The sequence below is a fragment of the Oryctolagus cuniculus genome, chromosome 19, assembly GCF_051225735.1.
Source record: "Oryctolagus cuniculus isolate XC-2025 breed Fujian yellow rabbit chromosome 19, ASM5122573v1, whole genome shotgun sequence".
NCBI lineage: Eukaryota > Metazoa > Chordata > Mammalia > Lagomorpha > Leporidae > Oryctolagus > Oryctolagus cuniculus.
The window spans coordinates 69,495,203-69,511,694 of record NC_142885.1 but is presented as its reverse complement, the minus strand read 5'-3'; the positions used below and the strand labels follow the sequence as shown (position 1 = coordinate 69,511,694).

General features: G+C 46.8%; 3 protein-coding genes across 3 annotated transcripts in view; 2 read left to right on the top strand and 1 right to left on the bottom strand.

Moving 5' to 3' along the window:
• The window catches only part of ZNF174 (zinc finger protein 174), a 28,854-nt gene extending 20,924 nt beyond the window's left edge, over positions 1 to 7,930 (top strand). Inside the window, exon 3 of the mRNA XM_089321374.1 lies at positions 7,703 to 7,930. Coding sequence (XP_089177500.1) covers positions 7,703 to 7,731 — 29 coding nt within the window. The 3' untranslated portion in view covers positions 7,732 to 7,930. The remainder of the gene's footprint in view (positions 1 to 7,702) is intronic.
• On the bottom strand, positions 3,175 to 16,104 carry ZNF597 (zinc finger protein 597). Its single transcript, XM_089320832.1, has 5 exons — positions 16,081 to 16,104; positions 15,041 to 15,218; positions 14,332 to 14,382; positions 4,062 to 11,439; positions 3,175 to 3,703 (listed from the first exon to the last, which is right to left on the bottom strand). The coding sequence occupies exons 1-4, from the start codon at positions 16,102 to 16,104 to the stop codon at positions 10,331 to 10,333; spliced, it is 1,362 nt and encodes a 453-aa protein (XP_089176958.1). The 3' UTR covers positions 3,175 to 3,703; positions 4,062 to 10,330.
• The window catches only part of NAA60 (N-alpha-acetyltransferase 60, NatF catalytic subunit), a 32,452-nt gene continuing 30,717 nt past the window's right edge, over positions 14,758 to 16,492 (top strand). The window contains exon 1 of the mRNA XM_051836270.3: positions 14,758 to 14,944. The gene's annotated coding sequence lies outside the window, so the exon portion shown is untranslated. The remainder of the gene's footprint in view (positions 14,945 to 16,492) is intronic.

The following is a 16,492-nucleotide window of genomic DNA, read 5'->3' as shown; positions in this document are numbered from 1 at the left end:
GGTGCAGTGGGTTAAGCTGCTCTTTCAACACTTGCGTCCCAAGTCAGTGCAAGTTTGTGTCCCAGCTGCTCCTTTTCCAATCCAACCGCAGTAATGCACCTGGGGAGGTGGCGGTGATAGCCCGAGTACGTGGCCCCAGCTACCCACGTGGAAGATCCTGATGGAGATCCCAGCTCCGACTGCCCAGTCCAGCCCTGCCCCTTTGTAGCCTCTGTGGTCATTTGGGGACTGAACCAGAGGATGGATGATCTCTGTTCCTCCCGCCCTGTAACTTTGCCTTTCAGATAAAATGTTTGAAGCTTTAAACTTTTTTTTTTTTTTTTTTTTTTTTTTTTTTGCTAAAATAGTAATTGCAGAGTTTCACATTTTACATTGAGGTCTTGAATTCATTCTGAGTTGACTTTTGTATTTACTGTAAAGTAAGGTTACCATCTCATTCTCTTGTATGTGGATATCTGGTTTCCCCAACACCTTTTATTGAAGAGACTATCCTTTACTCATTATGTATTCTTGGTGCCCTTGTCAAAAATTAGTTGACTATATATGCTGGGTTTTATTTCTCAGCTCTCTATTCCTTTGGTCTCTGTGTGTTTTTATGCCATCAACAGTGTTTTAATTATTATAGCTTTGTAATGCGATTGGAAATCAGGATGTGTAATCCCTCCGATTTGCTCTTCCTTCTCAAGACTGCTTTGGTCACTTAGGGTCTTCTTCAGTTCCACAAACATTTTAGAGTTTTTCTTTTCTATTTCTTTGAAATATGCCGTAGGAATTTGGTCATGTTTCTGTTGAATCTATATGAGTGTATGACCTTGGGTAATATGAACATCTTAACAATTCTAAATCTTCCAATCCGTGAACACAGGATATCTCTACACTTATTTGTGCCTTCAGTTTCTTTCACCTGTGTTTTACAGTTCTCACTGTATACATCTTCTACCTCCTTGGTTCAGTTTAGTCCTAGGTATTCTGTTCTTTTTGATGTTATCATGAATGGGATTGTCTTCTGGATTTCCTTTGGGGATACATAATTATTCGTATACAAATGCAACTAACTATTGGATGTTTTGCATCATGAAACTACTATTTTTTTAATTAATTTATTTGAAAGGCAGAGTTAGATAGGAGAGGCAGAGTGAGAGAGAGAGGTCTTCCATCCGTTGGTTCACTCACTAATTGGCCGTAATGGCCGGAGCTGCACTGATCCAAAGCCAGGAGCCAGGAGCTTCTTCCAAGTCTCCCACGTGGGTGCAGGGGCCCAAGGCCTTGGCCCATCTTCCACTGCTTTCCCAGGCCATAGCAGAGAGCTGGACAGGAAGTGGAGCAGCCTGGTCTTGAACAGGCACCCATATGCGAGGCGGGCACTGCAGGCAAGGGCTTTAACCGCCACACCACAGTGTTGGCCCCTAACGGTTTTTTGTGGACTCTATTTTATAAAGGTGTTTTTTTGTTTGTTTGTTTTGTTTTTTACAGGCAGAGTGGACAGAGAGAAAGAGAAAGGTCTTCCTTTGCCGTTGGTTCACCCTCCAATGGCCGCCACGGCCGGCGCACTGCGCTGATCCGAAGGCAGGAGCCAGGTGCTTCTCCTGGTCTCCCATGGGGTGCAGGGCCCAAGCACTTGGGCCATCCTCCACTGCACTCCCTGGCCACAGCAGAGAGCTGGCCTGGAAGGGGGGCAACCGGGACAGAATCCAGCACCCCGACCGGGACTAGAACCCGGTGTGCCGGCGCCGCAAGGAGGAGGATTAGCCTAGTAAGCCATGGCGCCGGCCTGATTATGATGATAGCTTTTCATAGCCTTTATTGTGTTGCAGAAATTTCCTTCCCTACCCATACTGTTGAGTTTTCATCACAAAAGGATGTGGAACTCTGTAACAAGTGCTTTTTCTGAACCTGTAGAGATGATCATGTGGTTTTTAACTTTCACTGTTAATGTGTCATATTGATTTGCATGTTAACTCTATTTTACATCCCCGAGATAAATCTCACTTGGATTTTAGTACACAGCATTTTTGATGTTTTGTTAGATTTAGTTTTCTATCATCAACAAAGGTATTTGCCTATGTATTTTTTTCCTTGTGTTGTCCTTGATGGTCTTGGTATCAAGGTGATGCTGGACTTATAAAATGAATTTAGAAAATTTCCCTCGACTTGCATTTTGGAGATGAGCTTAAGAAGGATAAATTTTAACTTTTCTTTTAGTGTTTGGTAGAATTTATAGCCATGAAATCATCTGGTTCTAAGCGCTGTCTCACTGAGATTGATTTCTTTCATTCTCATTTGATTTTGAGCTGTTTAGTTTCTTCTTGACTCAGATTTTCAGTTTCTTCATGATGTAGTCTTGGTGGGTCATATTTTTTCAGAAATTTATCCATTTTTTCTAGTCCAGTTTGCTGACATGTAAGTGTTCACAATAGCCCCTGAAGATATTCTTTACTTCTGAAGAATTACTATAATATTTATCTTCACTTTTTCATTTTCTTTTTTCTCTTTTTTAGTATATTTAAGGGATTTTCAATTTTGTTTAATTTTTCAAAAAGACCAACTCTTAGTCAAGTTTTTTCTATTTTTGACTTGATACTTCCCTCTTTTATTGCTTCTACTGTATCTCCTAAGTTTTAGTAATCTGTTTTATTTATTTGAAAGGCACAGTTACAGGCCAGCGCTGTGGCTCACTAGGCTAATCCTCCACCTGCGGCGCTGGCACACCGGGTTCTAGTCCCGGTCAGGGCGCCGGATTCTGTCCCGGTTGCCCCTCTTCCAGGCCAGCTCTCTGCTGTGGCCAGGGAGTGCAGTGGAGGATGGCCCAAGTGCTTGGGCCCCGCACCCCATGGGAGACCAGGAAAAGCACCTGGCTCCTGGCTTCGGATCAGCGCGGTGCGCCGGCCTCAGCGGCCATTGGAGGGTGAACCAACGGCAAAAGCAAGACCTTTCTGTCTCTCTCTCTCTCTCACTGTCCACTCTGCCTGTCAAAAAAATTAAAAAAAAAAAAAAAGAAAGAAAAAAAGGCACAGTTACAGAGAAGAGAGAGATTCCAAATGGCCAGGTGGAAGCCAGGAGCCTGAAACTCCATCCAGATCTGCCACGTGTGGCAGGGGTCCAAGTGGATGTGGCGCCACATACTGGAGGCAGACAGGTCAAGAATTAAAGCATGAGTTTGGTTTGGGGCATGTATTTGTTTAAAATTTTTTTATTTTTATTTGGGAGTCAGATACATAGAGAGAGAGCTCCCATCCACCCGTTCAGGGGCAGAAGCTGGAGCCAGCCACTTGAACCAGGTCTCCAGTGTGAGTGGCAGGAGCCCAAGCATTTGAGCCGTCTCCACTGCCTCCCAGGATCTGCAGTAGCGGGAAGCCTGAGTCAGAAGGTACTAGACTCGGGCACTATATTCCCCAAATGGCCACAAGGGTCGGAGCTGGGCCAGGGGCTTCTTCCTTCCGGGTCACTCCCGGCGCGGGTGCAGGGGCAGAAGCACTTGGGCCATCTTCTAACGGCTTTCCCAGGCCATCAGCAGGGAGCTGGATCAGAAGTGGAGAGGCCGGGATTCCAGCCGTCGCCCATATGGGATGCTGCTGCTGCTGCTGCAGGCGGATGCTTAACCTAGTAGGCCACCGCGCCCAGCGCCCGCCCGGCCGCTGGCTGTGTGTCTTGATGCGTCAGATAGCCACAGGATGACCGCTCTTCAATACCTACACACAGCAATCTGGAATGCAAGGGACAGGGGAAATCTGGGCTGCCACAGAAGGGGACGGGCTCACTTGGTGAGACCCTCAACCCTGGTGAGCTCACAGGGCACACTTTAACCAAAAGCGTGTTCAGATGTGGCTGCAGGGCATCCAGAAAGCTCGAGTGACGTGGTGCTGGCTCTAAGACACCCCCCTAGGCCGGCTGCGAGCCTTAACGCATCCCACTTAAGCCGAGACAGGGCAGGCCCGGAGCGCCCCACTGCGCGCCGCGCCAGGCTCTGCCGTCCAGCGTGGTCTATGCAGGGGTCGGGATGGGGATTCAGGCTGTCCCCGGCCGTCAGTCCTGCGTAACCTCCCGCGGGCGGACGCTCTTACCCTCACCGTCGGGCTTCGGTGGAGACCACTGAACTGAGGACTAGGACGCGGCCGAACCCCGGGGCCGGATGCCCTCAGCATTGCGCAGGCGCAGCCGGAAGTGGGTGCCGAGGAGGCCGGGCAGCTTCCGGCTTGCCCGCGGCCGCGGTGGCACCAGCGGGAGGCTCCGGAGTGTAGACCCGGGATCTCCGAGGCCGGGGAGGCCGTGCAGCTTCCGGCTTGCCCGCGGCCGCAGTGGCACCAGCGGGAGGCTGCGGCGTGGAGACCCGGGATCCCCGAGACCAGGGAGGCCGTGCAGCTTCCGGCTTGCCCGCGGCCGCGGTGGCACCAGCGGGAGGCTGCGGCGTGGAGACCCGGGATCCCCGAGACCAGGGAGGCCGTGCAGCTTCCGGCTTGCCCGCGGCCGCAGTGGCACCAGCGGGAGGCTGCGGCGTGGAGACCCGGGATCCCCGAGACCACGGAGGCCGTGCAGCTTCCGGCTTGCCCGCGGCCGCGGTGGCACCAGCGGGAGGCTCCGGAGTGGAGACCCGGGATCTCCGAGACCAGGGAGGCCGTGCAGCTTCCGGCTTGCCCGCGGCCGCGGTGGCACCAGCGGGAGGCTCCGGAGTGGAGACCCGGGATCCCCGAGACCAGGGAGGCCGTGTAGCTTCCGGCTTGCCCGCGGCCGCGGTGGTACCAGCGGGAGGCTGCGGCGTGGAGACCCGGGATCTCCGAGGCCGGGGAGGCCGTGCAGCTTCCGGCTTGCCCGCGGTGGCACCAGCGGGAGGCTCCGGAGTGGAGACCCGGGATCTCCGAGGCCGGGGAGGCCGTGCAGCTTCCGGCTTGCCCGCGGTGGCACCAGCGGGAGGCTCCGGAGTGGAGACCCGGGATTTCCGGGGCGGCGCGAAGCCTTCTGGGAGTGCTGTCACCACGCCCCTCACCCCGGACTCAGCTGCCCAGCCCTGCCCAGGGAGCCCGAGGTATCCGGCCCTGTACGGCTGCCGCGCAGCACAGGCTGGGAGGTCGATACCTAGTGCTGTCCCCTGGAACACGGTGAGATGTCCTGCCACGTTCTGGGAAGCAAGCGATTTTATTCCCTTTATCAAATGACACCAAGTCACTCACTCATGAACTGTCTCCAAACCACAATCCCGCCAGTCTTCAAAATCCACTTCACTGCTATCTAAAACCAGTGTTCCTTAAAAAAAAAAAAAAGAAAAGTCTACCTCCTTGCCATCAACATAAAAAAGCATTTATTAGATGCCAAATTACATATCAGACAGACAACCACTGTTGAGATCTGGCGATCTAGTGCTAAGTCTAAGAGAAGGTTTCACAAAAAAATAAAATTAAAACATTAAACAGAAGAACAGTAAAGTACATATTACAGACATACTTATGAGGTATCCACGGGAACAAGGGATTACAGCATATTCTTGGATTTATATAAATGAGTATTTGTATCACATCCTCCTCATCCCTAGACTGTTCATGCAGGGAGGGGTGGCAATTGTAAGATAAAAGACAAAATGCCTACGGTCAGATGGGCCTTGGGAAGATGGGTAATAGCGATCACTCCATCAGATGAGCAGCTCTCCTGGCCTACAAAGCTAGAACAAATGAATGTACTTCTACACATCGTTAATGAAGATCATCTTGCTACTTTTTAAACAGTCAAAGCAAAAATACAGTCCCACTGAAATCCCTGGGTAACAAGATTCCTGGACATTTAATAGACTATTGAGATAAACTATAATCTGCTGTGCCTGCCTTCTCCTTGGACACATAAGCAGTAAACAGATCACTGAGACAAATGTGCAGTTTCAGGTTGTATTACCCCTTATTTTGCCGTCTACAAGAACACTGCCAATTGTGTGGTCTCACAGGACTCACAGACTCAAAAAGGCATTTACTGTGAAATGTCATTTTTTAGCTTTAACTCCCTTAACTATTTAGTTATTAATTTTTATGCTAGGCCAGCGCCGCAGCTTACTAGGCTAATCCTCTGCCTGTGGCGCTGGTATTCCAAGTTCTAGTCCCGGTTGTGGCGCTGGATTCTGTCCCAGTTGCTCCTCTTCCAGTCCAGCTCTCTGCTGTAGCCCGGGAAGGCAGTGGAGGATGGCCCAAGTCCTTGGGCCCTGCACCCGCATGGGAGACCAGGAGGAAGCACCTGGCTCCTGGCTTCGGATTGGCACAGCACCAGCCGTAGCAGCCATTTGGAGTGTGAACCAATGGGAGGAAGACCATTCTCTCTGTCTCTCTCTCTCACTGTCTAACTCTGCCTGTCAAAAAAAAAATTTATGCTAAATGAGGAAATGTGAAGGAATTATTTGCAACAACAAAGTTTTTTTTTTTTTTTTTTTTTTTGCACTGGGGTGGGTGTTCAAGTCCCAGCTCCTCCACGTACCATTCACGTGGGTGGCAGGGGCCCAAGCACTTGGGCCATCTCCTGCTCCTGTCCAGCAGGGCGCTGGATTGTAAGTGGAGCAGCTGGGACTCGAACCGGCACCCATGTGGGAATGGCGACTCTGCAGGCAGTGGCTTTACCCACAACGCCACAGCACTGGCCCCCTAACAACAACATTCAAATCAAACTATTTTGAGCCCAACTCCTTCAGAAGCAACAACTAAATTCCAAAATCAAGTTTAAAAATGTGATTTAGATGCTGACATTGGACTTCTACTGGGAAAATGCTGTTTTCATCAATGATTGCTGTTTAACAGAAATTTATATCCCAGAATTCATGTAAAGGAATTGTTTGGTATACATTTGCAATACTGCATCAACAACAAAAACCCAAAAAATTTGTTCAAGAATCAATTACTTCATGCAAAAATTTTCAGTGTTAACATCTATATAGCAAAATGTAGTTAACCCACCATTCATAACAATAAACTCTTGCATTTATTTTTCTAACACTATATAAAACTTTATCCAGTATTTGCTAACATCATAAGCTAACAATACTGCTCAGTTAATAACAATCATATGTAATCTGTCTCCATCAATTGACATGGTAAAGGAAAGGGTGAAAAAAACCATTATCCTAAAAACAGTCTGAATGTCATTAATAGACAAACCAGTTCCTTCAACTCCTTGTGGGCAGAGCAGCTTGAATTACATCCAGCACATGTTTTTAGGAAACAGTGTACAATAAAGCAACAAATGAAAATATGCCTATTTCACAATAACTGACATTCAGATTTTAGAAATTTTTTCTACACACCAATCACAATATTATTTCAAAGAGCCATTTTAGTTACACTGATGTGTAGGTTAATGTTTCTGTAAGAATAGTATTTTTCTAACCTTTTATGTATGTTTGGCATAATCTTCCAAAAACCCTAGAATAAACAATGCTACAAAAACTTGAGAGGGTAACTGTAAATAAAACCTCATCTGTAAAGGTGAATTTCTATACTGAGGTTCAGAACAAGATTTATGCCATGAATTTGCACCTTCCCCTATACTTTTTTAGGATCAAAAGAAAGGATAACAGCTCCTATCTTTCATATCATCAGCCTCACTCTGTCCTGATGCCTTCTAAAATACTCCTCTCTTGGGGCCGGTGCTGTGGCGTAGTGGGTTAAGCCACTGCCTGTAGTGCTGGCATCCCATATGGGTGCCAGTTCAAGACCCAGCTGTTCCACTTCCTGTCCAGCTCTCTGCTATGGCCTGGGAAAGCAGTAGAAGATGGCCTAAGCCCTTGGGACCCTGCATCCGTGTGGGAGACCTGAAGAAGCTCCTGGCTCCTGGCTTCGGATCGGCGCAGCTCCAGCTGTTATGGCCAACTGGGCAGTGAACCAGTGGATGGAAGACCTTTCTCTGTCTCTCCTTCTCTGTGTAACTATGACTTTCAAATAAATAAATAAATCATTTTTAAAAAAAATACTCCTCTCTACTTCTTTCTGTGGCAACTCTGTGAGTAGGGGCCTCTTTTCCAATTTCACTGCCCACCATGCAACTCTTCACTGTCTTGGCTGAAATATTAGAGCCTTAAAAATGTGCTGATGAGGCAGTGGGCCAGTTTTTCCCACTAAGGGCAGAAGAGAAGGGAGGTGTTGCTCTCCATGATTTTTGGCAAAGATTATATCCCAGAGTTGGCTAAAAACAAAACAAAACAAAACAAAACAAAAAAAAAACAAAAAAAAAACTAACTGGAGGCCATCTTTCTGTACTACCTGAAGTACCTCACTGAGAGACCAACTGAAGAGACCAGAAGGCCTATTATAAAATTTAAGACTTTGCAGCCTTGGCAGATTGGTATCCTGACAGTGGAGACATGGGAAACTGTTGCAGTTGATTTCTCAACAATGTTGCAGTGGATTCCTTTCTGAGAGGAGGAGCGTGCTGGGGGCAAGAGGCACGGAGCCACCACACAGACCCTGAGAGTCGGGTGAAAGCGGAAAAGTCAAGTCTGACCTTGACATCCAGAGTATCTCGTCTTAAGAGTGGCTTTGCAAACACAGAAAAGTCAAGTCTGACCTTGACATCCAGAGTATCTGGTCTTAAGAGTGGCTTTGCAAACACAAAACAAGAATGACAAGAAGGGAAAAGAGAAAAGGCAAGTTTGGTTAAGGCTACTGATTCATTCACCAGCATGATCTTCCCCTCTGTTAAGTGTTAGGGCCTAGGTGTAGTGGGCAGCATCTTTGGCATGTTCAGTTGTGTCTCTGTTCTGTAGAAGGACTGTCCTCCAATTAGTCTTCAAGAGGCTTTTGTTTTTGCTAATGAGATTTCCCAATAATTCCATTTTAGTAAATAATGTACCTTTGCATTGTCTAAATACAGTAAGATCATTCTTCTGTCCCAAAGGCCCACATAAATATTAGTTTGTCGATAGGTATACAATCACTTTGGCTTTAAAGAGAAACCCATATGAATATATATTTACAACATTTTCTGGTTCTTTAACATTAATAACACATTATTTAACAATTTTTTTCCAATATGTGTAATAGCTGTATCTAGACATATGTTATCAAGTATTTTGGTTAAAAATCTAACAATTTTCTAAATTATTTTTCTTTGGAGGTGGAGAGGAAATGTTACTTCTTTAAAAAAAAAAACAACTAAAACTTTCAGGATGTATTCTGTGTAGCTTGGACTCTCTGCTTGGATGACAGGGATGGGAATTCAAACTCAAAGTCTTGGGGAGTCTTCTCTTGCCTTATAACAGTACAAGTCAGTCAGGCTTGGGTAATGAAAAAGGGAACAAAGGGGTTCCGGAATGTAAGTTCACGGGTCATTCTCCAGGCCGGCCAGGCTCACCTCCCTACCTCAGCCTCCCTGGTTGCTTGTAGTTCTATCATGGGCCATGGATGCCAATAAGAAAGGCAGTATCACAGAACCTGTGGCCTTTGGAATTAGAGACACCCAAGTTCAAATGCCAGTTTCATCACCATGTGATTTCTTGCATGCAGGGCAAAGTACTGACTTTATCCTCAGAGGCCTTCGGTTTCCTCATTGCTATGAAACAAGGATAGTCCTTTCTCTGTCACAGATTTATTCTGAAGCTTAAATCATGTAAATAACATATTCAGTAAAAACCAGTCATGATTATTCACAGCAAGACAGGCGGCCTGCTCCAGTAGAGACAACCAAGTCCTTTCCCTCCCTACTCTACCTTTAAGTCAGGTCCAGCCTCAAGGAAAGCATTATAGTGAAATCACTAAAGCTCCTTAGAAACAGTTGAGTCATAATTGCCAGTACCTCCCCCTGACGTCAGATCTGAGAATGGGAACTCCATAGAAAGTAATAACCGTCAAAATATCAACTAGTACACTCTTTTGGGAACTTTTTAGGGGGTCAGGGAGGAAGAGCTTCTCAACTCCTCTAGAAATTCACATGTTAAGAATAACATCGTACAAATATTACATTCAAATAGTTATACCAAAAAAGTATAAAAACATTTACTTTCCTAGATACAGTATCTGCAAAAACATTAAATTCTCCTCTAAAATTTACTTAGAAACCATGTAAACAAAAGGAGAACTCTAGCAACAACCTTTATTTTAATGAAAACTTAAAGAAAAAGTTCTGTATTGTTCTCTGGCTCATAAAAACGGAATGTGAACCATAACTGAATTTCAGTCCTGGCTATGTGATCCTGATTATGCTCTTTGGCTCTCACATAGAATATAACCCAAGGTTGTGCTAAGAATTATACATTATGTGGAATGTGTTTAAGGTGCTTAGCAAGATGCCTGGCACATAAACAGCAACTCTCACCCCCACCCACCCCGTGTAGATACTGAAAAGCCCAAGCATGAATGACAACATGTTACATTTACTTGGTGTTTTTCCTATGAGTTCGCTTATGCGTAATGAGATGCATATTCGCCCTAAACCTTTTTCCACATATGGGACATTTAAAAGGTCCCTCTTCCGTGTGGCTCTTCCGATGGCGTGCAAGTTCGGAATCTGATGGAAAGCTTTCTGCACATGTTCTGCATTTGTGGGGCTCTTCTGTGTGAGTGTTCTGATGGGAAACAAGCTCAAAGAAACAAGGGAAAGTCGTGCCACACTCCTGACATTGTAAGGGTTTGAATTTTGAGAAAGAAAAGTTTCCATGGTCATTGCTGCAGCCTTTGGAATCCTCCGGGTGGCTCTTCTCTGGGAGGGCAGAGCATGAGAGCTGCCCCAAAGTGCTCACACACTGAGTGTTCTGGTATGGGGTAGCTGATGAGTGCGTTTTCTCTTGCAAAGCAAGATTTGTTTTCTGAACAACATATTTCTCAGGGTTGGCACATTCATAGGCTTCCTCAGCACTGTGGCTTTTCTGATGCTGTGCCAATCCTGGAAGCCACATAAAACTTCTTCCACATATGCCACAAGTATAGGGTTTTTCCTTTACATGGCTATTCATGTGCTGGGACAGGTGTGACTGCTGGCGGAAGCTAGCACTGCACTTGGCACACTTATAAGGCTTCTCACCAGTGTGGATTCTCCTGTGTGTCCTCAGGTTGGCTCTGTGATTGAAGATCTTCCCACAGTCACCACATTTATATTTTTTCTCTACTGAGTGAATTTTCTGATGCAAAACAAGGTAAGAATTGTCACTGAAGCTTTGGTCACATTCAGGACACTTGTACACATTTTTAGTTTCTTCCCAGGGAAATTCAAGAATTTCAGAAAGTTCTCTGGTTCCTAAAAGTTGAGATAGTTCTACTAATGGAGTATGGTTTTCAATGGTAACCAAAAGGCTTATGAACCTTTTCTTGCAAGTGGGAGTTCCCACTGATATTTTCCTTTCAGGGTTTTCAACACCATCCTCAGAAGATTTTTCTTTGTAATAGGCAAGCGGTGCAGCTGTGCAGTAATTTTCTAGGGCAAGTTCGTCAAGTTCCATTGACTCTAGGCTTAACTGCTGATTAATCTCAGTCTTGCCTTCCCCTCCTGTTGATAAAAACAAAATAAATCAAAACATAGACAATACCTTCAGGTGATGTGAGGGAAAGTACAAGCTAAGGTAATTACACAGAGCCCCAAGAAATTGTAAGTGGTTTATCTTAGAACCCTGGTACTAATAAATATACAAAGTCAGAAGCCAGCAGGCTCTCCTGGCTTCCCAAAAGACTCAGTTCTAGGTGAACCTGCAAGAGAATAGCTGTGCCTAAGTCAGGGCCCAGGGCAATAGCTACTAAAGACAATCGTAGACATCCAGGTGTGTGGTTTTCAAGTTAGTCTATGTAGATCTTTTTATCATTTAAGTTATCTCAAGTAGCAGCTGGACAATCACAACTGGAATGGAGATTGAAATTCATATTTATCAAGAGAGAAAGAAGGCAAGTGAGTATTTTCCTACCTTATCAGAGAAGCACACAGGTTACTAAAAATTGTTTTATTTTCACCAAGAGAGGACTCCAAAATTTCTTTACTCTTCAATGAAGAATGATCAAAGTGCAGCTACTGTGTGGTACTACAGGCAAGTAACAGCCAATTTTACCACAAGGATGGCTGACAAAACTTGAGCCTGCCAAAAAAGCATTTCTTTTTAACATTTTTCCAAATAAGCTGGCCCTCCATATCCACAGGTTCTGCATCTGTATATTCAACCAACTGTGGATTGAGAATATATAAAAAAGGTTGCATCTGAATATACATCCATACTGAACATAAACATTTTTGTCATTATCCCCTAAACAAGTCAGTTAAAAAATAACTTCATTGGCATTTACATTATATTAAGTATTGTGGGTAATCCAGACATGACTTAGAGCATACAGGAGGATGTGCATAGGTTATATGCAAATACTATGGTATTTTATTTAAGGGCATCTTCAGATTTTGGCACTCTGGGGGCAAAAGGAGGTCCTAGAACCAATTTGCCAAGGATACAAAGGACAATTATATTTTTAATTTATAAAGCCAATATAGCAATACAAAACAAGTCTTTTCTCAAAAACATCTATGACTGGTCCAAATGATTGACTGGAAAGGGTGCAGTACAGTACATAGGAATGCAAACAATACCCAGTGGTTTTGTTTGATTTGAGGAAACTCTAATTTCAGAGATCAGGGATGCCAAGGCAGCTAGAATTTGACAGCAAAGTGATAAGGAAGAGGCAAACTTCCTCGAAAGAGAACTCATGGCATCTACATGGTGTCTCCTTAAGACTTAGCTGCTGAGTACTACTGTATAAACACCTGACAGAACCACCCAAGGCCACAAAAAGAACCACCAAAAAGGAATATCCAGAACGTTAGCCAGAGCTCACTCAGCAGTTTATGTTCCCCGCTTTTAGTGGAAATACCTCTAACACACAGGACATCAAATAATCTCCTCAGAAAAATACTGTCTTACCAGTAGGCCAAATCAATTCTAAAGACTAATCAAAACCTGCCCTAACAAAGCAAAACAGCAAATCTTGATAGATTGGCTTGATAGTAACTTAACTGCACTCTACAACAAAGCTTAGAATTATTTTGAAAAATTCAACAAAATCCCAATTCCAATACTATAAAATTCAAAATGTCTAACATCCAATCAAAAATTGCCAACCATGCAAAGAAGCAGGAAAATATAATCAATAAGTAGGAGGAAAATCAATCAATAGTAACAGATCCAAAAATGACACAGATAAACATATTTAAATAGACACAGATAAAAAAATATTTAAATAGCTATTATAAATATACCGCTATGTTCAAGAAGGTAAAAGCAAATAAGAACATGGCAAAGAAGTAAAAGATATGAGTTATGGAATACTTTAGATACTTAACCCTAGTCAGAGATACACTCTTCAGGCAGAGGAATACTTCTGCATAAAGGGTCCCCTTAGGCGAGAAAGCCATGGCACATCTTAAGAGTAAATCAATTTCCAACATTTAGCAAGTGATGATAACCTATATTAATCAGGTTTCCAAGTAAAAAGGTAAATTCAACAAATATTTCGGAAGATGACCAGGTATCACCACATCTGTGTGAAGCCACAGTCACTGTACTAAACTGGATTTCGTCTTTTAAGGAGTCATCTCATCCTTTGAAACTTGCTCTCTGGCACGTTCTCGTCACATGCACATAAATCACCGAGGGACAGGTCCTACTCCACACACCAACATGTGGCCCAAACTCGAAATTCTCATCCTGGAACGGAGGCAAGTGCTAAAAGTGCAGGGAAAACAATTGCCTGACCCATCAAAGCGACATCCTCAGAACACCCCTGTGTCGCCTCTCTGCTGCGGGACCTCTGAGACGCACACTCTCCTCCTGAGAAACATACACAGCCAGGTCCTCCGCGGGCCCTGGTCCCTGAAACAGGATGAGAGCCCATTGCGGGCAAGAGGCCAGAGGGTCAGCCCCTCCCTCGGACGAGGAAGGCTGCGCAGAGGAGAAAGCGGTTCGTGTAACAGGTTCGCAAGCGCTGTGTGGGTGTGAATGGGCCCGGCGGTAGTTTAGATCAGCGCGGGACACTGTAAGAATCGCGGAGTCTCGGGGAAGGGAAGAGCTGAGGGAGCGCTCCTCGGGGGAGTGGTGGCGGTGCGTGGGAACCGACGAGAAGGATGGAGAAAGAAGATGGACAGCTCGGGAAGAATCGGGGACAAGACGGAAGTTCCCGGGTCTCCCAACAACCTTCCTTTGCTTTTTTTCCAACCACGACAGTCACGGCTGAACTCACGGCGGCACTCATCCAGGCTCACTCCTCCTCCCCTACGATTCCCAGTCCTATAAACCAACGGGAATTTATATTGTTCGGCAGGTGTGAGCCCAGGAATCCGCGATTTTGAGAGACACCGTGTGGTGGCTCGGCAAGAAGAGGTAGCGGGTGAAAAGGCACCTCATCTCACCTGGGGCTCGGCTGGCCACAGCATAGACGCCATCTCTCAGGGGAGACAAAGCTACGCGGGGAGAAAACAGCCCTCAGAGCGGCCGGTTCGGCGGCAAAGCTCGGCCGCGTACCCCCAGCCTCCTCCTGCCCCCCAAGTCTCTCCAAGAACCCGAGCCGCACCGCTCTTCTCCCGGCCTCGCCTCTGAAGGGCCCCACTTACTGCTCCGGGACTAGCGAAGCCTCCCGCTGCCCCGGCCGCAGCAGCGACAGAAGGCGACGCCCAATCGGGACGCTACGCGACGGCGACGAAGGCGACGGCCGAGGGACCCAGCCCCGCCCTAGCCACACCCTGCCCTTGGATTGGCCGGCGTGCTCCCGAGGGGCCGGCCTTCTTTCCGTGGTAGCCAATCGGACAGCTCTAGTCGAGGCCCGCTCGCACAGCGGGCCGTCCCGAGGTGTGGTTTTCACTCCGTGGCTCCGAGCAAGCGTTTCCGGTTCCGCTGACTGGGTCTCCCGGGCGAGCTCTGGGCCTGGCGACCGGCTGGAGTGGACGCGAGGGTGACCCCTGAGGGACGTGATGTTTCCGAGGAGAAGGAAAGCAGGAAGACAGGGAGACGCCACGACTCGAAAGAGTAGGTCACGCAATGTGGGCGCCCCGTGGGCCCGGATTCCGGGTGTGCGCGGGGTGAGGCGAACCAGAGGCTGGGGATGGCCGGCCCAGCCTTGACCGGAGCAGGCCGCCGAATCGTCGGAGGGCGGTGGGGCCGTGGAGCGTGGAGAGGCGTTTCCGGGCACACAGGTCAGGGCGCGGAGGTAGGCCACGTCGCTGGCCTCTGCCTCGAAGTGTCCCACGGGCCGTGCACCCCGGGACCGCAGCCCAGCCGCGCCATTGCAGGCTGAGAGCCACTGCGGACCCGCGGCGGGAGCAGGGCGGTGGGCTTGCTGCGCGCGCAGTTGGTGGTCTCCTAAGGCCTGGCGTCTGACGGGTTCCAGCACCAGAAATACCCGCTGTGTTACTGTCGCTTGGTGCTGGCGTGTGGAGATTCGGGGTTTGAAAGTGGAGCTCTTTCCCAAGCTCTGGCACTAATTGTTCACGTAATCTTGGCCAATTTCTAGCTTCGTTTTCCGCGCTTGTGAAGAGCTCAGAGTGCCTGTCCTCAGTAACTGAAGACGGGAATTTCAAAGATTATAAAATAACGTGAGAGCAGATCTCGTGTTTTCTTATTCTAGCGCCAGGCGGGTACCTACACCTAAAAGGTTACTCAGGTAATGGCTGCATGGCTGTGAAAACAATATTAATGGGCGAGGCATCCTGTGTCAGAGTGCCCGGGAGTGAGTTCTGGGCCTGCTTCTGATTCCAGCTTCCTGCTAATGCACACGGCAGGTGAAGGGCAAATAGTTGGGTTCCTGTTACCTATGTGATGGACCTGGACTGGGTTCCTGGCTCCTGGCTTTCAGCTCGGAATGCTGTGGGCATTTGGGCAGTGAACCAGACAATGGAAGATTCCTTGTCTTTCCATTTTTCTTCCTTCTCTCTCTCCTTTCCAATTTAATTAATTTTTGAAAATATATTATGAGAGTTGACAGCTGGTGGGATTGGATGGAATACTAGATAGCTTCAAGTGTAACAGAAAACCCAGTGAAATGCTGTTGCAAGATGGGGCGCTTGGTTCATTCAGTGACTCAAGGACACATCAGGGTCCTAGGGCTTCCATGTTTCTTTGTCAGCCTTACCATTTGGTGAAAGGGACAATGGAATTCAAGTAACACAGGCAGACATGTATCGAGTCATGTCCGCATTCTAAACAAGTCATTGTCAAGAGTAACAGACTGTCAGAGTTTGTTTTGACCCATGCTGCTTTACCCCGTGGCCCCTGACCTGTACAAAATGAGGACTCTGTTGGAAAAGAAAAAAAAATGGAAGTAGAAAAGATGTCATACAGATAGCCAACAGTATAAGTGGCATCTGTCAATAGCTAGCTGAACTAGGCATTGTGGGAATGAGTCACAAAAGAGGTAGCTGGATTAAGGGGGATAGTGCCTCAAAGACAAATGGAAGAATGAGAACACACTTTCCACAAGCTAGAGCAATCCAGAACATGTATGTTGAAGAAGACCTAACAGCTTTGTAGTTGGAGGCCTAAAAAGAAGGCATGCTCACCATAGAATGACTGTGCTTC